Genomic DNA, 23,440 nt, shown 5'->3' with positions numbered 1-23,440 from the left:
AATCAAAAGAAATAATGGTCCCCACAATCTTCAAAAAGAGATAACAAGGCAAATTATGGGGATTAGAAGGCATGTATAGAACTCTGATAGTGTTATGTCGTATTATAAAAAATAAAAAAAAATCCAGTAGAATTGAATGGAAATTGAATGTGTTTACTTTGTCCAAGTCTGACATGATCTACTGAATTGCTAGTCTCTTACTTATATAGGAAAATAAGTAGTGAGTTTAGGCGATTAAGATTATGATTTATGTATTACATATGCTATATTTATTATGATATAAAAAATTTATTATTTCCTAAAAAATATAATTGACTTGGTCCTTTGCATGGTGACGCGAATGATTGACTTTATCATTAGAATCATGATGAATCTAGTTACCTAATGTTTTTTAAATGTTTTTTGCTTTAAAAATTTAAACACTTCGTCCTTTTTATGAAAAAAAAAAGGGGGTAGGAATATGCTACATTTGATATGCTTTTTAATTTGAGATATTTCTCTTATTTATATTATTTTCTTGACCAGGATTGATATTTCTCTTGCTTATGTTATTTTCTTGATTAAGAATGATAATAGGGTGGGTTTGGATGAGGTCACTCTCATCCCACCCTGTCCCATTTATTAACTTCTATCCTCATCCTTGCTTTAAAAATCAAAAGTAAAAAATAAAATAAAAACAGGACAAGACAGGTATAAGAAATTCTTATATCCATCCCACTTTATCGCGCTAAAAAAAATCATTTTTTAACTTTTTAAAATTTTTAAATTTTATTAAAAATAAATATGATTTATAGATAAAAAATATTATAAATATTTATAATTTATTTTTATAAAAATAACATTTTATTTATATTAAAAAGTTGAAAAATGAAAAAAAAAAATCAACTAAAATAAAATTTTATTTAAAATTATATATAATTGAAGTAGGACAGATTAGGATAAAGTCATACCCGAATCCAACTTGAATTTTAAAAACTTTTCAAATCCATCTCAAACCATTTTACCTTTATCTCAAAAAGTAGGGCAAGATAGATGCCTGAAAAAACTTGTTCCATTGTCATCCCAATTCTTGACAAGTTTGTTGGTTCAATATGAACAAATGACGTGCGATTAAAAGGAATGTTATATTCAAGTGCATGATAGTTAAGACAACATTAGTTTAGGACTCGTTGTAATCTTATGTTCAGTCACAAAATTATAGAATGGGGAACTTGATAATATTATTGCACTAAAACCGATGTATCATGCATTTTGAAGATCTTGCCGATCAAAAACGATTTTAAGCTACATCAGAATCAATTGAAATTCAAGGTACATATGCATTGAATATATTAGAGGATGAGAAACAGCTATTAAATTTAAATAAGTTGGAATTTAGGAAAGAACAAAAAAGAAAAAGAAAAAAAAAAAGGGAATCGAACCTGCGAAAACAAGTATGGGCATTCAAATACCACAAAGGAGGACGTTCAAACGTCATACTAATGGACATTCAAATGCCCTTCGAGCGTTTTGCACAGCATTCAGGTAGTTATGAATTCAAGGTAGGCTGATCAAGGAGGAAGAAGAGGCACAAACAAGAGTGATTAGCTTGGTAAGAGGCTGTGATTTTCCATGTGAACCTACCGTAGTCTCCTTGTGTGATTGCACCTGAGCAGCTCATTCACTCATTAAGCACTATTTCAGCACATTTGATTACAGCCTATCATATTCAACTACACCACATTTAGTTACCCTTGATTATGTTGTTTCTCATTAAAAATGGCATGCACTGATTTACTTTGGCATAAGGAATTGAGTTTGCTTCAAAACAATGCTATCAGCAAACACAAATCAAAAAGAGCACTAGTCAACTTCAGCAAAACATACATACAGATTCCAACTTCTTTCGTCACAAATCAGATCAAGCTCATTATCTCTCAACTAAGTCATGGAAAAATTGCAGAAACAACCATCTGCTGAAAGTCCAAAATTTTATCTTTATGTGTGTATATATATATATAATTTCTTTTTGCTGGCGAGTAGCAGAAAGTGACAAAGATAAAGATACAGCAGAGTGCACAAACTACGTTTCTTGTGAGTAAAGAGGTGGTTATACAGCTCCACAATCCTACTACAGCACATATGATAGGCTGATAACATAAAATTCCAGCACTAGATGAAACTAAGGCCACTCACTTTATTTGCTTCTATACAGGAACCGCGAATGCATTCTCCCTGAGCTCATGATTTATAAGATTATGTTTCCAAATAATTGAGGAGTGAATTCAATTAATCCATCTGGCCAGATAGTGCAACTTCTTCATCTTCAGCATCTAATTCTTGCTCTACACCTTTGACCTGTAAAAATGCAGAAAGTTCAGTCAAATAGAGGCTAAATTAAAAATAAAATTAAAAATCAAAATAAATAAATAAATAAATAAAAATAAACATAATATAAACAAACAAATAAATAAACAATCAATCCACCATTCAACCAACCGGAAGCATATCAGGGACCATGTTTGTATCACACAAGAAGGATTAGAATCAACTTTGGTTATGTGGAAACAATTTGCCAAACTTAATAATGTAAAAATACAATATATAAAGTGTTCAAGGAGGCATAGTAAGAACCAGTAAGGAAGTGTAGTCTGAAACTGAATAATTGAAGAAAATTGAACACATAAAGCAAACCTAAATGCAGATTGAGAAAAGAGGGATTTTCCTAGATAAATCACAGAAAATCATGCACAAAACCAGTAAGGCTTAATGCAGAAGTGACGGTGAACCCAATTAAACTTGCTGCAACTCATTTTCAGTGGACCGAATCATATGCATGGTTTTTGGCTCCAGAATTAAGCCAAAGAAGAACATAGCAATTCTAATGTCTGAAAGCATTGAAGATTTCATCCCTTGGATATGATATCTGTTAAATGATAGGTTCAAGCCTAATAAAAATGGATAGGTTTCTGATTCTAAAAGCTCCTTGCGGGCTATCCCTAGGGAACAGAATCATGATTCTTGTTGTTGGCTTCTAATTCTTCCTCGTTAAATCATTGATCCAATGCTATCAAGATCATTAACTAGGCATAAACCTAGAGAAACTAATAATAAGTGCCTTCAGGGAAAATAATTCAGTACCAAAACAGCTTACAAATTGTAATAATAAAAATAAAAAAAAATAAAAAATAAAAAACCTCCCTCATTCTATAGACAAATAATAATTACATGGCTTAAACGAAATCTGACCCAAACTTAGAAACCCCGAATTTTGCTTCAAAATGAGTAACTAGTCCTAAACTGGAGATAGCCAGGCCATGTGGATTAAAGACCGATAATTGCACCACCATGGAGTTATGTTTAAGGTGGAATAATCTATAGGACAAGAAGCCAAACAAACATGGGTTGGGGAAGGGAAAAGGAATGACTGGTCTACAATTTGTCAAGTATGACTCGGCACAGAGCAGAATGGTGAAGATTTGAGAAATCAACCCAAATACTCAGGAACCTCAGTTAAGGTTCTGTTCAGTTGAGTTGAATTGAGTAATTAGGAAACTTGAGAATAAATAGAACTAAGACAACTTGACTTGAGTGATTAGGAATTGATTTGAATCTAGCTAATTATGACATCAAAATCAATAATAGAGTTAAGGTCTAAAAATGACAAACATACTGAAACTAAGGTTCATTATTATGTTGTATGATGAATTATAAACCGTCCAAAAGCTTTAAAATTGAATCCAAGGTTTATGGAAGAGATAGTTGCACATTTATAAAATTAAGTGGTCATCAAGATGTCACAGATCTGGTGCCGGTAAAGCCTGCTGGAAGCCTTATAACTTGGGTTCAAAGTCTTCTGGAGTGCTTGAACACTGTTTTTACCCTCTAACAGCTAACAAAAGACACTATAGAAATTATTGTAGCTCCTTCACATATTAATAGCTCGACCAGCAAATTAAGTTGAACAAACTGCCTACATGACATCAGGTAGGCCAAATGATGGAGCACCAATGAGAGTTAAATACAAATCATGCTTTCAATCAAACAACCCAAGTAAATTTGCATAGTATAACTCAAAGGTTAGGGTTCCCAATTTGATGGAAACTAAAGTTGAGGCTGTTCTGAACAGTCTATTGCAATTGAAATTATTTCTAATAATGTTGCCCTACAGAATTTTTTTCTTTTTTTTTTTTTTTTTTTGACAAGATATATCATATTAAGGAAAAAGAAAAGAAAACTGTTTTCATCACAACCTGAACCAAAATGCAATACACATGAAGAGTTGGTAGATGAACATTGCAAGATAAGCAAGAAAGTTCCAACATTGATTGAAGGGGTTCAGCAAAGATATTTGATACAGTATCCCATACAAGAAAGTCTGTCACGACCTCCTTGCCACAACTTAAAAAGGAAAATAAAACTATAAGAATAGTGAGGAAAGCAGGGCACCTTCCAAAGAATGTCAATATTGCCATGCCTAACATAAGGATGCATATGCTGACAAAACATACACCACTTCTACCTTGAGTTTGGCCAATACATCCAATGCCTGAAGCATTATCAAAGTAGCTTCGGGCATGGCAACATATCGATTGGGAAGCAGCCAAGAGGACTAATCTTGTGCCACAAGGATCAACAGCCTAGAGATGAAACATCTGAACTCACAATGCCAATGACCTGTAGTTCAACTCACAATGATTATGGCCTATAGTTGAGGAAAGATTGAAACCGACACAATAAATGCACGGCTGGACCAAGAGGAATTACAATGCGTTGTGGATGAATATAAGTGACTGTACAACTTGACTAATGATCATTGGCTTCAATGACAACTTCTACAACCTTGTACATTGTGCATGAAAGTAAGCACAATATCGGTTGACACCATTGGAAAGGAAAATATTGTTTCACTAGAAATGATTCACAAATTCAAGTTTACTTGAGCTTGTAAGAAAATCTTTAGATTAGTTTCTTCGTAACCCCTGAAACAAGTGTGTCATAACATATAGGTAAACCAATTAAAACTTGTTTGATTGAAGGATAAACACAACTATATTATCCAAGAGATGTAGGCTTTAGGGTAAACAGCTATAAATTCTTGCCTCTTCATCATTAACCTTGTGAATTTAATTTTTCTCTATATTCATATTTTGAAAATTATTATTTATGAGACATATCTTAGTCACCTTGGTTATATATTGGTTGAATACTTGCTTGTGAGGTGTTCGTAAAATTTTCCAAAAGAATTCATTATATACATCATTATTAGTTGGTTAGTTGGCTTGTACTTTAAATTAAATAAAATCACAATTGGTTAAAGAATTTGATAATATTATTCACTCTCCCCCTGGGACATTCATAGGTAACCTACAATAAACACAGTATTGCATGAGGAATTATGTTTTAGGAGTAAATTCAGCTAGTTTAAAAACTTGTGAATGCATGAAGGTGTGGATTTACTCTTGGAAGAGGAGGGTATAGAGTGGGGCTGTGGAAAGCCATCAGAAATGAGTGGGAATGTATAAAATGCAGGACTCACTTTTCAGTTGGGAATGGGAGAAGGGTTAAATTCTGGAAAGCCTAATGGTGTGAAGATTTACCCTTGGAAGAAGCCTTCCCAAACTTATTCTCTTTTGCTTCTAACAAAGATGGATGGATAGCAGAGGCATCAGAGTAGGCTGGGAAAGTGTGGTTGGAGTCCCTGCTTTTCAAGGCAATTTAATGATTACGAGCTTGAGGAAGTGGAGATTCTCTTACAGAAATTGCAATCCTTCTCAATTAAAAGGGAAGGCGAGAACAAATTGAGATTGAATGAGAGTCCAACACCGATTTTCTAAATTGGTTGAGCTTTTAACACATTTTCTCATTAGCCTATCAAAAAAATAATGAAGGGTGGATAATGCATTCTATGGTCTCGTAGGTATGAAGGGACAAATTTTGGACGTAATGGAGGGCACTGCAATGGAAGTTTTACCAAGTGCTCCATCCACCAGTATTGGGAACTGGAGAACCTGTGACCCTACTCTTGGATGATCCAAAAATTAAGAATGATACTGCCCTTCCCCTAGGACATTCTTTAGGTAACCTTAGACACAACTTTAGAATTGAGTGTTAATGTTAAAACTAGTCAACATTAACTTGCCTTGATGGAACTAACAATAACTTATCCTATAAATACAATAAACACATTTGTGCATGAGGAATTGTTTTTTAGGAGTAAATTCCTCAAGTGCAAAAACTTACGAATGCATGAAGGCATGGATAATGCATTCTACAGACTTACAGGTATAAATGGACAAATTTCAGACAATGAAGGACACTATTATGGAAGTTTTACCTAAGCATTCCATCCACCAGTACAGGGAACTGGAGACTTGTGACCTCTTGGATGACCTAAAAATTAAAAATGATGCCACTTTCTACAATAAGGCTTCACAACGCACAACATAGCATTTATAAGCATCTAAATCCACATGGATGGTTGAAATACGCAATACACACAATTTGATGGGTGCGCATTGATGCATACATGTTAGACCACAATGAATCTATAAGTGCAGAAACTAATGATTGTTACCTCAGGTACATAGTGCATCAGCATATTTTCAATGCCAGATTTCAGTGTAACAGATGAGCTAGGGCAGCCACTACATGCTCCTTGCATTTTTAGTTTAACTATTCCCGTCTCCCTGAGGAAGTAAACCCATATGATCCAATAAAAACAATGTCATATAAGGGAAAAGAAATTTATACTTTCAGTCGTGACCTCAACATTCAACTTTACTTCTAACTAGATGAAGGGAATCTCACGGATCAAATCCCCGATACTCGATGTCCCCACCATCATCTTGAACTGCTGGTCGAATACGAGTCTCCAACAGTTCTTTGATCATTGCTACAGTTTCAGAATCATCCTGTCATGGCAACACAAGAAATGGTTATATACATGATATTATGCAGGAATAACTGCAGACAATCGGAAAATATTTGGAATTAAACATTTTGGAGTTCCAGGTGTCAGTTGTTGGGTCCAGTCTTCTTGAACTCTCTTCAGACCCTCTGGACCCTATTTTTTTTTTTGATAAGTAAAGGATATTCATTCAAAAGGCACAACGCCACAAAGTATATAGGGGGTATACAAGGCAGCAAAGGCCTTAAAAAGCAACAACAAAAGTATAACCTCCCTTTAAATGGAAGCTATCCACTCTAGGAAACCTATAAGGGAGAACGCCTCCTCACCTACATACAATTTGGCCCAACTCCAAAGATTACAAACAAAAAAATTCTTTAACTTCTGCGCATTCAACACACCTCCCCTAAAAGCTAATCTATTCCTCTCCTTCCACACCGTCCAAAAAATACACAACGGAATGGCGTCCCAAATCTTTTTCCTTTTCTTTCCCACAAACGAGCCCCTCCAGCTAGCTAAGACCTCCTTTACACTTTCTGGAAAAACCCATTTCACATCAACTAAACCAAAAACTATATCCCATAGAGTTCTAACCACTGTACAATGAATAAGGATATGATTTACACTTTCTTCCTCACAACCACACAGAAAGCAGCGATTTGGAAGTTGAAGCCCTCTTCTTTGGAGTCTATCCAAAGTGAGCACCTTCCCCCAAGTCGCCTCCCACGCAAAAAACGCAACTTTAGTTGGCACCCGTGCCACCCAAATGTTCCTAGAAGGAAAACCTGTAACAGCAGACCTCGCCAACAAACTATATGCTTCCTTGACCCTGAACTGGCCTCTTTTTCCTTTCCTTCACAGAATTGAATCTTCCTCCAGAGAGGGCTTCTGACCCCTCAATATATGTAGAAAATCCCCAACCAACTCCATCTCCCAATCATTGAAATCCCTCAAAAAGTTTAGATTCCAATTTCCTTGCCCCGAATTTTGATCCCACATTTCCTCAACCGTTGCATTCCTTTGCACCGTCATACCAAAGAGATGAGGGAAACAATGAGACAGCGCTGACTGTGTACACCACACATCTGTCCAAAATCTGATCTTGTTGCCCTTCCCTACTCTGAAAGTCATGTTATTCCAACACCGTTCTGATTCTTTCCAAATCTCTTTCCAAACCCCTACTCCCACTGCCCCATTAGCCTTCTTTGGCCTCCACCCAAAATCCTCCTGCCTATACTTCACCTTGATCACTTGTTTCCAAAGATTATCTTTGTCACAAGCAAATCTCCATATCCACTTACCAAGCAAAGCTTTGTTCAACATGGCTAGCTTCCTAAGGCCTAGCCCGCCTTTATCCTTGTCTGTGCATACCACCTCCCAATTAACCAAATGAATTTTCCCCTCCATATTTCCCCCTCCCCACAAGAAGTCCCTTTGCACTTTCTCAAGTCTTCTAGCAACAATCTTGGGCATTCTGAAAATAGACATTTGGTAGATTGGCATGCTAGCCAAAGTGCTCTTTATTAAAGTGACTCTTCCCCCTTTAGAAATATATTGCCGTTTCCAAAGAGCTAGTCTCCTCCTGACTTTCTCTTCCACCCCATCCCACATGTAGGGCGCTTTATTAGGAGCCCCTAAAGGAAGACCCAAGTACTGAGAAGGTAAGGACCCCACCCTGCAACCTAGCTCAACAGCCAACTCCTCCATCTCCACCACCTCTCCAACTGGAATGATTTCACTCTTGGCTAAATTAATCCTTAGGCCCGACGCCGCTTCAAACCAGAATAGAATCCAACTTAAATGGGTTAGATGCTCCTTTCTGGCCTCATAGAATATAATTGTATCGTCGGCAAAAAACAAGTGAGAGATGATCAGAGAGGGTTCACCGCCACCCCTTATATTACACCCTGATAAGAAGCCCCCCTCCACAGCTCTCCTAATAAGAACATCTAACACTTCCATCCCCATAACAAAGAGATAAGGAGACAGGGGGTCTCCTTGCCTAAGACCTTTAGTGCTGGGAAAGAAACCTGCAGGCACACCATTAACTAGCACTGAAAATTTGGCTGAGGATAAGCAGCTCCACATCCACCCCACCCACTTTGGCCCAAAGCCCATTTTTTGCAACACCTTCAACAGAAACTTCCAGTTGATACTATCATAAGCTTTTTCTATATCCAGCTTACATATTAGACCCTTTTCTTTTCGTTTCTGCCACGAGTCTATCACTTCATTTGCAATTAAGGATGCGTCAAGAATTTGTCTTCCCCTCACAAAAGCATTCTGAGAAGTAGAGACCACCTTTCCAACCACTGTCTTCAGTCTGTTAGCTAGCACTTTAGCTAATAACTTGTACAACCCCCCCAGGAGACTAATGGGTCTAAAGTCTCCTAGGTCCTCAGCCCCACTTTTCTTGGGAATCAACACCAAGAAAGTATTGTTAAGGCTCTTGAGGAAAGTGCCTTGTTAATAGAATTCCTTGAACATTTCTAGAATCTCCTCCTTGATAAATTCCCAACAGCTTTGCCAAAAGGCCAGGGTAAAGCCATCCGGGCCAAGGGCTTTATCCCCATTCATCTCCATCAGGGCCGCATGTATTTCTTCCTCTGAAAAGGGCCTCTCCAGATTCTCAGCCTCTTGATGGCTGATCTGATCAAGCCGAATTCTCCCAATATCCACCTTCCACCCCGAATCTTCTGATAGGAAATTTTTAAACGCATTAGCAATTCCTTCCCTAATTTCCTGCTCCTCTAGAAGTCATTCCCCATTGATCTTAATTCTCTCCATCGAATTATTTCTACGGTGAGCACTTGCCATACGATGAAAGAACCCCGTGTTTCTATCCCCCTCCTTTAGCCAAATTTCCCTTGATAGCTGTCTCCAGTGAGTTTCCTCCATTATCACCCATTTTCTGTAATTTTCTTTTGCCACTTTCTTCAGCTCTGTTTCCTCCACAGTCAGAGCTCTCTCATCTTCCTCCCTATCCCAGAATTCCACCTGCTGCAAGGCTTCAGTTTTATTGCTCTCCAGCTTACCGAAGACTTCCCTATTCCAGACTTTCAGCTTCTTTTTTATTTCCTTCATCTTGGTAGCCAACTTGTAACTAGCACTGCCCCTTACATCAATTCCTTGCCACCAGCTGCGCACCAGCTCTTTGAAGCCCTCAGCCTTCAGCCACATGTTTTCAAATCTGAATGGAGTCGGCCCACGTCTTATCCCACCCCCCACTAACATTATTGGGAAGTGATCTGATACCGGACGGGGCAATCTACATTGATTAATTCCACTGAACTGATCTATCCAGCAAGGGGTCACCAGAAATCTGTCCAAACGCGCCCAGGTCTGATTATTTTGGCCCCCATTCCAAGTACATTCTCCCCCCTGAAGAGGAAGATCCACCAGCCCAAGATTATTCACAGTTTCAGCAAATTTCCTCATTGCTGAGCTAATTCTCCTTTGTCTACTCCTTTCCCTCGGAAACAAAGTAATGTTAAAATCCCCCCCAACACACCAGGGATCTTCCCACAACCCTCTAATTGCCCCAAACTCTTCCCATAACGCATCTCTTTCCACCTTAGAGAACAGGCCATATACTCCCGTAAACACCCAGACAATCCCATTCTCAACATTCCGGAATCTGCAAGATAACGTGAACTGACCCTCCTCCCAATCTATAATGTCCAAAATCCTCTTATCCCAACATATAAAAATTCCTCCTGAAGCCCCCTCCGCATTCACAGCTTTCCAATCTAGGAATCTCCCAGAGCCTAAACTCCTCGCTATGCCATCCGTCATAACTTGCATTTTTGTCTCCTGAATACAAATTAGGTCCGCCCTCTGATTTCTTATAAACGTCTTAATCACTTTTCTTTTGGAGCTATCATTTGCTCCCCTTACATTCCAGCTCAGAATTTTCACCCTCATTGGACAATCACAATTTGGCACCCCTTGCCCTGTACCGAGCCTTTCTGTTTCATCCCCCCCTCATAATTTATGGAGCATTCCAACCTTCTTAGCTCCCTTTCAAATTTAGACTTTTCCAGTAGCTCTTTGCTATGAGTTTTCTCCCGTCTTTTTCTGATTTTGGTCAAAAAGTTCAGTATTTCCTTCTCCAACCCCTCCGTGGGGAATCCCAGGAACTGACTGAACCTCGCCAAGCCACTCTCTTCCCATTTGCCCTCCAGTTCCCTTCCTTCACCTTGAACATCATATATGTCCCCAACCCCATTCAATCCCCTGCCTTTATCACTACTGCTTTTGGATAGACCCAATTCCTTGCAGCCACTCATCCTTTCATTACTAGCCTCATACACTGTAAGCCACATTGACTTATCAGCCCGGACTGCCTCACCCAAATCCCCTGAATGATCGAAAAACTCCCCCTCCGGAGTCCGATCAAAAAGACAAGAATTGAGATGAAGATCCCCTAAATCCCTTTTCCCCCGAGAGCTAGACCCCATTCCATACCTCATTACTTCCTCTTCGAGCGCCCTATCCGTCTCTGTCAGGCTGACCCCACCTTGAATCTTCCTTGTGTCTTCTGACTCCATCGCAACGAACGGCTCTGGTGCAGGAAATTGACTGGGGACGAGACACTGCAACAGGGAGCCCATCTCCTCTTGGGCTACTGACGATTTTGGACCCTCCCTTTGATTACTACCAGGATCGGGCTGTTGGGAGCAGCCCTTTGACCCACTTGGGCCTTCGTCTGACGGACGGATTAAAGACGAATCTAGGCCTTTAGCGTAGCAGCCCACAACTTCCCTTCTAAGTGACGGGCTTGCTTCTGGGCCAAAACCACTTACAGCCACCCCTTTCTTTTTCAAGTCCATGGGCCCACTCAACTTTGAGCCCGCACTTGGACTTAAAGAGTGAATCTTGTCCTTTGAAGCCCAGTTCCGTGAAGTCGGGTTTAGATCTGGGCTAACCTCGACCCGACCCGGCCCCGCCCCCTGCACATCCATCCCATCACCTAATGGGTTCTGCGCCTCGGACCTCACGCTCACCCACCCCTTCGTCACTTGCTGCCCCGCGCGTGACCTCTCCTCACCCCCAACCTCACTGCTCCAACGGCTACCTTCGTTTCTACATCTTCTCTTCATCACCGGCCAACACTCCCACCATAAAGACAGCACGTAGATCTCCTCCTCCGCTTCAATTTCCAGTATGCTCGGTCTAAGTTCTCCTCTCAATCTCACCAGGATTCTGGCCCATTGAAGTTCACCCATCAACTTCGTCTGTTCATCGACAGCGATGAACCCTCCACATTCGTCCCCCACTTTCTTCAAGATTTCTGGACTCCAAAGCGAAATTGGAAGCCCAACTATCCTCACCCAGGCTTCCTTTCTCTCTTCCTCCTCTGCCCAACATCCGCTCTTTGGACTCCAGTATTCCAGCCTTACCTGGCTTCCTTCCATTGCATGAGTCCCAGAGGAAACAACGCGTCTAACCTCCTCCAATTTTTCAAATTCCAGCAACACTCTTTCCTTATCCAGCTTAGCCAACCCTAAATTACCCTTAAGGTTCCACGACTTTGCCCAGATTTGCCCCACCTTCGCAAGATCATCTTCTCTCCCTGACCCATCTTTCCAACTCGCCACAGCACAATGACCCAATTTCTGTAAAAGTCCTATGGTATCCTCCCTTTTCACCTTCACTGCAACTCTACAAATCGGTCTCTTCACCACTTCCGCGAACGTTCTCTTCGCAACCATGTTTCCCCCTTTTTCTTCTTGCATATCGGTCTTCCTATCAAAAGATCTGCACAGAGTCTGTAGACTTTCCGCCATTGCAACCCATCCCTTTTTTCCTCCTCTGCCTTTTGGGATGAAGATACAGTATTGTTTTTGTTCCAAATCAGTTACCCCTAGCCGAAGGAAGCTTCCCGCTTTATTTGCACTTCGCAGCAGAGAGAAGGATCTCCCCTGTTCCTTCCATTCCTTCACCCATCTGTCTTCCTTCTCGTCCCTTATACAGTAGTTTAGGCCCTCCATTAGGAACCCTAAACTCTCCACTCCCATTCTGACCCAAGACGAGACTCCCCCTTTACTTTCCTCTATAAATATTTGAGTTTTTCCTCTTCTCTCTAACAACTCCAGCTCAAACACCTTGGATTCTACTGCGAACCTGCGCCCCCTTCTCCTTCTTCGAGACCCATCCTTATCTTCGTCTCCCTCGCCGGCGTCATCTCGCCCTTTTCCGACCTCACGGGCTCGCACGCTGCCGCGCTCACTCTCTCTCTCTCGCTCTCTCTCTCCCAATTTTTTTTTTTTTCCAAACATCCCCTCTGGACCCTATTTTGACTATATGCTTTTATGTAACAGCATGTTAGATCAATGAGATTCTGCTGAAAATCATAACTGATTTGCACCATGCAAAATGGCTAAACAAGACTCATGTTGTTAGTCAAGTCTCCTAAATACTTCATGTTAGTAATGAGATATTTGATATACCATATAAAGGTGAACAACATGTTAAGCACCTTACAACAACTTATGAAAGAAAAAGGAAAAATATTCAGCAAAAATAGTTTAGAGATTTAACATTTCATATTTTAGTAGGAGTCTTTTTTAGTATTATTGAAATTGGTTTAGTAGTTTATTCCTTCAAATTTTTATTTGTTTTAGTTTCTAATTTGATTAGGAAAGGAGTCATATTTTTGTTAGGAAATAGTCTTAGTTTTTTGTTAGGAAAAAGAACTCCATGAGTCTATATAAACCAATGTAGTCTTTCAATTTTATTAACAAAATTTTTTGAAAAATGAGTAGCTATCTAAGTTCTTAAGAGGTAATTGTCTTACCCAAGTGAGATTGCTTAGGGAACTCTAGGTGTGATTGCATAGGAACTTTGGTATGATTGCCAAACATGAAAGATCGATCTTTTCTCTTCTTTCATCTCCTTTGATATCACATCTTATTATACAACAATCAAAAAGCTTTCATGGTGCTGGAATAAAGATCCTCGATCATTACATTCTTTTATGTGAATTGATCTAATGTATCCATTTTCATAATTACTAAAACTAAATTTTCATATTACTAAAACTATGTTATTTTTTCTAAGCAAATGAAAAGAATTTGTAAAAAGCACCAAAAAAAAAGAGCACAAAAGCATACAGGTTGTGTACAATGGATGCCAAAAGGCATAACCAAAAAAAGAGAGGACACAAAAAACAACTCCACTCCCTTAGCAAGACCCCAACCAATCTACAAAGTCGATTAAAGACATAAAACCTCCCTTTATAAACAATTTCACCATGAAAGAAGATTGAAAAGAAAAAAAATTCAGAGAATGATCCATTTGCTTCATATTATCAAAACATCTTTGGTTTCATTCTCTCCATACAGTCAAAAAAATGCACATGGGAGCCACTCTCCAAGCCTTTTTACATCTCTTTTCCCACAAAGGATACATGCCAAGACAAGAGAGTCTCTGACTATGGAGGATTGGACCTAATAAACACCAAACAAAGCAAAGAGGAGCTGCCACAAGACCCTGGTCTTGGAGCAATGAAGAAGAGTATGATCACTGGATTCTTCAACTTTACACAGAAAACATCTATTAGCCAAAGACCACCCTCTCCTTTGAAGCTTGCCAAGGGTCAACATATTCCCCTAACTAGCTTTCCACACGAAGAAGTTTGCTTTAGACAAAACCCATGGATTTCAAATAATACCGGTTAGGAAAAGAATTAACACCCTTGATTCCAAGATGGCATATAAAGTCTTGACAGAAAACTTATCCTTCCCTAGGTCCAACCACACCACCTTGTCCTTCCTCTCACTGTTCACCAATGTTCATTGCAACCTAGCAAAGAAATCTTCAACAATATCCACCTCCTAATCATTCAAGGATCTAGAAAAACAAAGATTCCAATGTTGCCACCCAAGCATCCTTTGAAACAGTCAAGGCATCCAAAGATGAAAAGGATACAAACAGAAGCTTATCCCCACACCACCTTTCCTTCCAAAACTTCACCCTCCTTTCATTTTTGAAAGAGAAGGATGCTATACCATAAAAAGTGCCCCCATTCTTTCTAATAGCTTTTCATAACCCAATCCCATACCTGTTTCTCACTTTGCAAGACCACCACCCTCCTCCTTTCCCACATTTTTCTTCTATAACCTGTATTAAGAAAGTTCCCTTTTCATTTGCATATCGCCAACTCCACTTGCATAATAGAGCCTTACGTAACAAAGATAGGCATCTAAAGCCTAATCCCCCTTGCTTTTCTTTGTGCACACAACCAGCCACTTCACTAGCTGCAGCTTTGTATGCCTTAGACATGTGCTAACTAAGGGCCTCCATTACTACAACAAATACTTAAGGGGATAGAAGGTCCCCGAACCTTATAACCCCTGGACTCTGAAAGAGACCCGAAGTTGTGCCATTGACAATCATAGAAAACTTTGCAGAAGATATGCACTACTTAATACATTCTATCCATTTCTGCCCAAAGTTCATCTTTTCAATGGCTATAGCAATGACTTGAAGATTATTAAAAGCTAATATAAGTTGTTTAGTCTTTTTAAATGAAGATTAATGACTCAATTAGTGAATTGATTAGTTAGTCAATTAAGGAAAATGATTAGTTGAGTAATAAGCATGTTAAATTGACAGAAAAGTACATTAAAAGTGGTTAACAATAGTGGAAATTCTTTGCAATACCATTAGTTATGCAAGCTGACAACTTAGTTAGTTGCTGCTTAATTTTGTGTGGCTGAAAATTTAGTCAACTTTCTCTAGTTTTACTTGGTTGTTGTAGGTGTCATTTGTCATCTTAAGATGCAATTGGAAAAGGGCTAGAACAGGTGTGAGCAGGGGGTAACTTGGAGACGCCTAGGTTGACTAGTCAAATGGCATTGGCAGCAACTAGAGATGAGTAAGCTACTAGACTAAAGTTACATTTTTAATGGGTGGTATTAAATGTGGAAAAAAAAAAGATAAAATTTTTCTAAAAAACAAAGAGCTACTCTTCAAGTAAAAGAAAACAAAGCAGACAAAGCAAAAAACTAAAGAGAAATTAAATGGGTAGAGAACTTGCTATTTTAGAACACTTTTTTTATGGATTTGCAAATTAAATTGTTTAGTGATATTTTGGTCTTCATTGGCACCCAAGGATTCTAAATGATGCTTGTAGGGAAGCTCACTACCTCCCTAGGCTAACGATGCATAGAAAGATTTGATGCAAAACTTTTCAGTCTTTATTTCCTTCCAACTTAAACCATCTTTCCCCGTCTCTTCTAATTGAGAAAGGATGCAATTTTCCAAAAAGACTTCCACTCCTAATTCCCCATCATAGAGCTGTCTGTGGAAATGGGGGCTCCTTCGCCTTCCCTCCCTGTCCTCCTACCACAAATTTGCTATTCAAGAGTCTCCGCCAGTGGCTATGGCAAAGAGCATTGGCAAAGCCTCTTCCAAAGAGATATCACCACACTAAGCATCTTTCTAGAATTTTATTCATCCACCATTACCCACAATGACACAAGTTCTACTTCTAAATACTTCACACCCATTTTTTATGGCCCTCTACAACCCCATCCCATAGCTATTCTTTGTCACCCTCAAGCACCATCCCCTTTCTTATGACCCATACTTTCCAACTATAACCTAGTTCTAAAGGAATTCTCTCTTAAACACAAATCTCTAGCTCCATTTGCCTAGAAAAGCCCTATTAAGAGTATGGTGCTTTCTAATGCTAAGCCCCTTATCCTTTTTGTCTAGGCACATAGTCGTCCAATTAACCAAGTGAGGTTTTCTCTCACGAGCCCTTCCATCTCAAGGGAAGTTCCTTTGGGTATGCACTAGTCTTAAGCTCACCCCCCTCAGAATGGTGAAAAGAGACATGAAGTATATCAGCATACATGACAGTATACTTGATCACTATGAGTCTCCCTCCTTTTGAAAGAAAGATATCCTCTTCCACAAGGCTAACTTTTGTCGAAATCTCTCCCCCATCGTGTCCTATACCCTTGTTGATTTGTGAGGTGCACCCACAGGCAAGCCTAAATATGTGGAAGGAAGGCTCCCAACCCTATAATCAAACACAGAGGCAAGGTCCTCCAAATATGTGGTTTCCTCTACTGGAAAACACTCACTTTTCTCCATACTTATCCTTAATCCTAAAATCACTTAGAAACACATCAAAGCCCAACTTAGATACTCCAATTGCTTCATGTTAGCATCCTAGAATATTAGAGTATTATCATCAAACAACAAATGAGACATTTCCATCCCCACCCCAACTCTACTTCACACTTTGAAACCTAAGAAGAAGCCCCCTTCGTTAGCACTTTTCAGAATCTTACTAAGGTCCTTCATGGCCAAAATAAGAGATAAGGAGAAACAGGGCCTCTCTATCTCAAACCCCTAAAGCTTTGGAAAAAACTAATGGAGCCCATTGACTAGGATAGAGAATTTTGTCGTTAAAATGCACCATTTGATCAATCTGACCGTTTCTAACCAAAGCTCATTATCTCTAGAAATGCTTATAAGAAATCCCAGCTCACATGATCTTATGCCTTTTGATGTCTAGCTTGCAAATGACCCCACTGATGTTACTCTTTGGCCTTGTATTGAAGGCCTCATTTGCAATAAGGGTTGCTCCAAAATTTGCCTACCCTCCACAAAAGCTTGTTGGAACACTAAAAACATCTAGCCCACCATCTTCTTGAGCTGGTTAGCCAACACCTTAGCTAGAAGTAGCTAAGATAAGAATGAAGACGTGGATAACACTAATGCAATGAAAGATAGAATGAGAAAAGAAATTGTACTCTAGAGAAGCAAAGCATAGCACTGAATAAGATGAGAGAGGGTTGGGGTAACTTGTTCATGTGCACCCGAGAATAATGACTACCACTAAGGAGTAACTTGGTTAAGTTTAGAAGTGCTATGAGCATCCCCAAGAAAAAGAAGTTCATGGCTGCAAAAGAAGGCTGGAAAGCCTATGATTTAGCCAATGGTATAATCCTTGATAGAGTAAAATGACGAAAAAGGAAAATCACATGGTCAAACCCAAGTAGTTAGGATAACCCTTTAATGAGCAATGACTAATAGAATAATACAAATTGCTACTCCTCTATGTTTGAAGAGTTATATTAGATTACTAGCTAACAGCCCAAACAATAATGTCATGCATCAGTTGAAAACAAAGACTTCCAATCAGGGCACCACAACCTGAAAGTTAAAACTTTCCTAGAAAGCAAGTGATTACTTTAATCTACCTAGCATTTATCCAAAGTATGAATGCTCCAGCAACCAGGCTAAGATTAGAAGTAATATTCCCTTTTTGAAGGGGAAAAAAAACATAAAACTATTACATTGTCACTATGAAGGTGGTCATCAGATGCTGAAGGTGGGATAAAGTGGTAGTCTAGACTGTTAACGTCATGATGTGCAATGCCCATATGTTGCAGTGCCAGAGGCACACAGTTTGGCATGGTTTCAGTGTTTGTTAAGGAAATTATTAAGTTGACTAAATGTACGATTATAAAATTCAATTGATTAGATAATTATGGATTCATGAAAATAGCATTTTTCCAAGCAATTTTTTCATCAAAAAATAAAGGATATCTTTATAACATACTATTAGGGCAAAAAAAAAAAAGGAAGAAAAAAACCTTTGAGCAGGCTTAGAGTTTCTTGCTTTATATGATACTAGTTATGAATTTAAAGTTAAAAAATAAATTAACACTATTTTTGGATCACAAAAAGTACTAAGAAAAAAAATGTAGGAAGGAGTCCAAAATCTCTTACGTTATTTGCCATGGAAAATTAAGCATGATGAAAATTATTTAGAACCTTGCATTTTCAAGTTTTTCACTCTATATAGGAGAAAAAAATGAGAAATAAATTTGGAAAAGCACATGAGAAAATTACATTAAATTTGAATCTATTTTTTATTTCCTTGACTTTTTCTTTCCTCCCAACTTTCCACACTATTCCCTTTCCTTTCTACTTTCCCTTAAAATTTCTAAAATCCAAAGTAAAATAAAACAGAGTCTAAGGAAGATGGAAAAGTCTAAATCTCAATTACAAGATCAGCTATGAAGCACCTTATTTTTGTTAAACAATGAAGTGCACATCTCAGACAAGATGCAACCTCAAGGGAAGAATCATGGACTATATGTAAATATCTCACTGTGACATGTCTTCCTAACAGATACATTAAAACCCTCTAAACTTTCTAAGGTTTTGACCCTAATTTTTTAGCTGCACGCACATCTGTTGTTTGGAAATCAAATACATTAATGCACATGCTCATGCCCTTGAAATCTATACCATATTCAAAAGGTAAACTTGGACGAGAAAATAAGTAAAACTGCAGAATAAAAAATTGCAGCGCTTAACATTTTGTTGATTAATAACATTCAATGAACTCAGAGTGCACTCCTGTCAAAAACAAATAAAGAAAACATGCGTAATATTAAAGTTCAAGGAGATACTTCATGAATAGCTGTGTCCATTGCTGCTGCAGTATTGGAGTCAAGGAACAGTGGCTTCCCAGATGAATAGAAGTCCATGATTGCAGCAAAAATTTCAGGTTTTATAAAATCCCAAGAAGCATCATCTGACTTTGTTACAGTTATAAAATCTGATCCGAAGAAAACTCGAGTAATTCCTGAAAGACAGGACAGGAGAGCCTACAATGTTAGTCTTGCTAACAAAAATCAAAACAAATATTGAAAAAATTGAGCTTGAAGAGAACTTAGTTGCATCTGGTCAGAGGTTTATTGACTTTAGGGAAGATACACAAGAAGTGAGGAGATCTTTATGCATGAATTTTCTCTTATAGAGCATCATATTGCATGGGTTCCGATATGAATGTCAAATGTGGGTATGTGTTTAGGTGTTGATCCTTCACAGCTCAAATGTTAGGATATAGGGACTCAGCCAAAAATTGATCCAAAAAGGGAGCTCAAGTATTGGGATACGGCATAATAAAAGAAAGATCGATTAAAAATAAATTGGAAGGGAAGATATTCTTTTAAAAGCTCTCATTTTTTTCTCTTTAGTCCTTTTTTCCTCTTATCCCTAAATATTCTTGCAAAAGTTCATTTTTCAGCAAAGTCTTCTTTTTCTCTAATGTATTTATTACTAAGAAAGTTGAAAGAATAAAAGGATATCAATTTAAAAATCAAACTGTGCCACCCAAAGTAAAATAGGAGCATTCAACAAGGATCTCATACCCACACCCATGTTTGTTGTTCAATGAATAGAGAATTTGCAAGAAGATTTTTTCCACCAACTCCAATCTTAAACCTTCAAATTCCTTTCATATTTCTTGGAAAACAGTTCAAGTTAAAGCTAAGGTTATTCGTATTAAATACTCATAAAACAAAATGGCCAACATATTAACCCAAATATATAAACACACACATAAGCATTAAAAAAGGACAAACTTACCATCAATTCCATAAAGACTTTTTGCTAGTGGAGAACTCATAGCTGAACGAGAATTCGGAAAGTCTGCACTCCCTACCTCCATAACTGGCTTTCCAGGATAGAACATGAGAGATGCAGGATTAGGTGTGGATTGAGTTTGGATGAACATAGTCCTCCTCTGCCCTGAGCACAGCAGCGTCATAACAAAACTATTCAAACATCTACACTTCCATACGGTCCATCAAGGGTTTCAATTTTTTTTTAAGAAAGAAATAAAGAATTTTATCAATGAAAAAGATCAGATGAGAAATACCTCAAAGCAACAAGAGCAAAAGGAGAAGAAAGACACTATACAATACCAAAAAAGAAGAAGCCTAAAAAGGCTCATAAAACAATGTCTCTCAAGGGCATTCAAGAAGGCCACTATACTCCTTTACCTCATTGACAAAACAAAGAATCATAGACTCATGAGCAGGCAGATTGTGAGTTGGAGAGCAAAAAAAGGTGCCCAACTGTCTTAAACAAAAAATGTCATATATTGTTCCATTAAGATAAACTCTAGAGGAAGTTTAGAACGTTGAAATAACGCAAATTTCTTCTGTTAATTAACCAGGAGTGTGTCTGTGAGTGTGACTCTCTCTTTCTCTGTACATATATACCACAGCTTCAGAAATGCAAGCTGGGATACCACCATTTCCTCTAAAGCAACTAAAATTTTTCCTAGAAGCAACCCCAAAAATACTAATACTCTGTTTTGTTTAGGAAAAAAATGTAAGAAACTAACAGAAAAAATACACAGAGATAAATAAGATTCCACATTTTCAAAGGTTATGATTCCACCATTTCATACTTGATCAAAGCCACAAACTCTAATTCTGCGTTTGACTGCCACGGAAATAAAGGAAAAATAAAAGAAAACTAAATTATGAATCTTAGAATTTCCAATATTTGCGTAAACCTAATACGCCTACTTGGTCTAGCTCGCATAACCAACTCATGCCCTGGAAACCAAAATCAACATTTGAAAAATTAAAAAACATCCCAAAATTTCTTTTTCTTGTCCACCATTTGCCTCCGTTTTCTGGGCAGCCAAACAGAAATAAACAGAAAAGAATAAGAGAGAAAGAGAGAAACCTCCGAAATGGCTCCATTTAGGAAGCGATAAAGATTTGAAGGAAGTGAAACGGGAAGAAGAGGTGGGGTTTTCCAAATAGGAGGTCGTTGTGAAAGAAGAGAAAATGAGGCGACGAGGCATGAGAGGCTTTCTCCAAGGCTCCAATCGTTTGCAGAGAAGGCGTCGCCCAATCAATCTTCCCAGGCCCTTCATCTCCGTTTCTCTGGGGTTACTCAGGCTTCAAGACGTTTCTCTCTTTTTCTTACAAAGAGGGTTCTTTTACCCCACAGCGGCACCCTTCGGGTCGGGTTGAGTGGAGAAATAATATTAAATTTAGATGATTCCTCAAATAATCAACACGTAGTTGTTTTGGTAGTTCTTTTGTTGTTTTTTTAGGCTTTTTTACATTTTTCTAGTCTTCTTTTTCCTTTTTTTCTTTTTTTCTTAAAAAAGAACACTCATCAATAATGTTTCTAGTATTTTAATGTGATTTTATCTTTTCTATTAAAGAAAATTACATTCACACTCATCACCCAATTTCTCTTTGCATTCATTTGAATAATGAATTTTGTTAAAATTATTTGAATAATGAATTTTGTTAAAATTAATGTCTCTTGATGAATTTTTTAATGAATTTTAAAATCAGACCTCTTATTAAACCAGAAAAGTTACTAGTTTATGATTCACTTATCAGAACGCAAACCGTCATAAATATATATTTTTATCTATTATTAAAATTTTAAAAATTAATAATAAAAATAATAAATTCTATCTAAATTTTAAAATACATCTATTGGGTTTTTTCAAAAAAAATTTATTTGTAAATATCAATTAATCCAATAATTTAAATAAATTAAAATTTTAGTGTGCAATAAATAAAATAAAAATGAAAATTTTAAATATTAAACCTATCATTACAATTATAATTAATAAAAAAATTAAGAAATTAAATATTAAGATATTAAATATGAAACATAAAAATTAAATTTAAAAAAACAAAAATGGAAGAAATTAAATATAAAATATAAAAATTAAATTTTAAAAAACAAAAATGGAAGGAAAGCAAGAGGGCACTATGTTTTGAGTCAAAACCCTAACCCTAACCCTGATAGCTATGACAGCTTCGTTCTTCTTCCACCTCGGTACAGCTTTTTTGCTCCCATCTCATTGAATTCCTCCACTTTCAATGCTGTAGGGAAATGGCAAAGTCAGAAGAACCACACTGCCCACACTTCCACCAAAGGTTTCTCTCTGTTTTAAATTTTTTACTTTTGGGGGCTGCTGCTACTGGCGGGACGACAGAGTGGCCGGCGACGGGCCTTTGGAGCGTTTTGGGGGGAGGGCTTTTCAGCGCTCAGGGAGGGGGGGCTGCCACCGGGACGACGCTCTAGTGGCCGACGATAAGGGGAATAGGCCGCGCAAATGCTAAGAGGAAAGAAAAAAAAATTGAACCGACGGTTCGTCTGGTTCACCAATTGAACCACCCAGTCGCTGGTCTGACCGTCGATCACTTCCCGGTCCAAGACGCCGGACCAGACCAGAATAGTGACCCATCGCCGGTCCGACCGGCCGAACCGGTCCTATTTTTAAAACCATGAGAAATACACATTTATCTCTCTCGGTTTGACACACTGAGTCCGAACATTTATACGGTGTCTGACCTTCCAAGTTTAGATCCTTTTTCAATGTTTGACATACTAAATTAGGACTTTTGCATGATGGTGCATAATATCTGACCTTTTACGTTTGTATATCTTGTACTTTTTCATGATTACTCACTTCTAAATCATTTATAATTTTTTAAATTGTTTTTCAATTATTTTATAATGAGTTTTTAACAAAATTTATATAAAGAATAAAACCTAAAAGATTTCTTTTTTCCTTAAAGTTTGTTGTTGGGAAGAATAAAGTTGAGAGAGAAAATGAAGAATAAAAATATGAGTATGAAAGAGATGAATGGGAAGGGTGTTTGGAGTGTATTAAAATTTGTAGGTGGATATATTAATAAGGTTAATATTTTTAAGTGGATGTGTAAATTGGATGGATATAAAAAT

General features: G+C 37.9%; 1 protein-coding gene across 1 annotated transcript; it reads right to left on the bottom strand.

The window, feature by feature from the left end:
• Positions 1-1,956: 1,956 nt before the first annotated feature.
• LOC117929235 (nifU-like protein 4, mitochondrial) lies at positions 1,957-21,688 on the bottom strand. Its single transcript, XM_034849506.1, has 6 exons — positions 21,407-21,688; positions 20,294-20,455; positions 19,333-19,508; positions 6,790-6,893; positions 6,557-6,668; positions 1,957-2,337 (listed from the first exon to the last, which is right to left on the bottom strand). Exons 1-6 carry the CDS (start codon positions 21,597-21,599, stop codon positions 2,269-2,271), a joined length of 816 nt encoding a protein of 271 aa, XP_034705397.1. The 5' UTR covers positions 21,600-21,688; the 3' UTR covers positions 1,957-2,268.
• Between the last annotated feature and the right edge of the window lie 1,752 nt (positions 21,689-23,440).

This window comes from Vitis riparia, chromosome 13 (genome assembly GCF_004353265.1).
Source record: "Vitis riparia cultivar Riparia Gloire de Montpellier isolate 1030 chromosome 13, EGFV_Vit.rip_1.0, whole genome shotgun sequence".
Classification (NCBI taxonomy): domain Eukaryota; kingdom Viridiplantae; phylum Streptophyta; class Magnoliopsida; order Vitales; family Vitaceae; genus Vitis; species Vitis riparia.
This window is presented reverse-complemented; position numbering and strand designations above follow the sequence as displayed.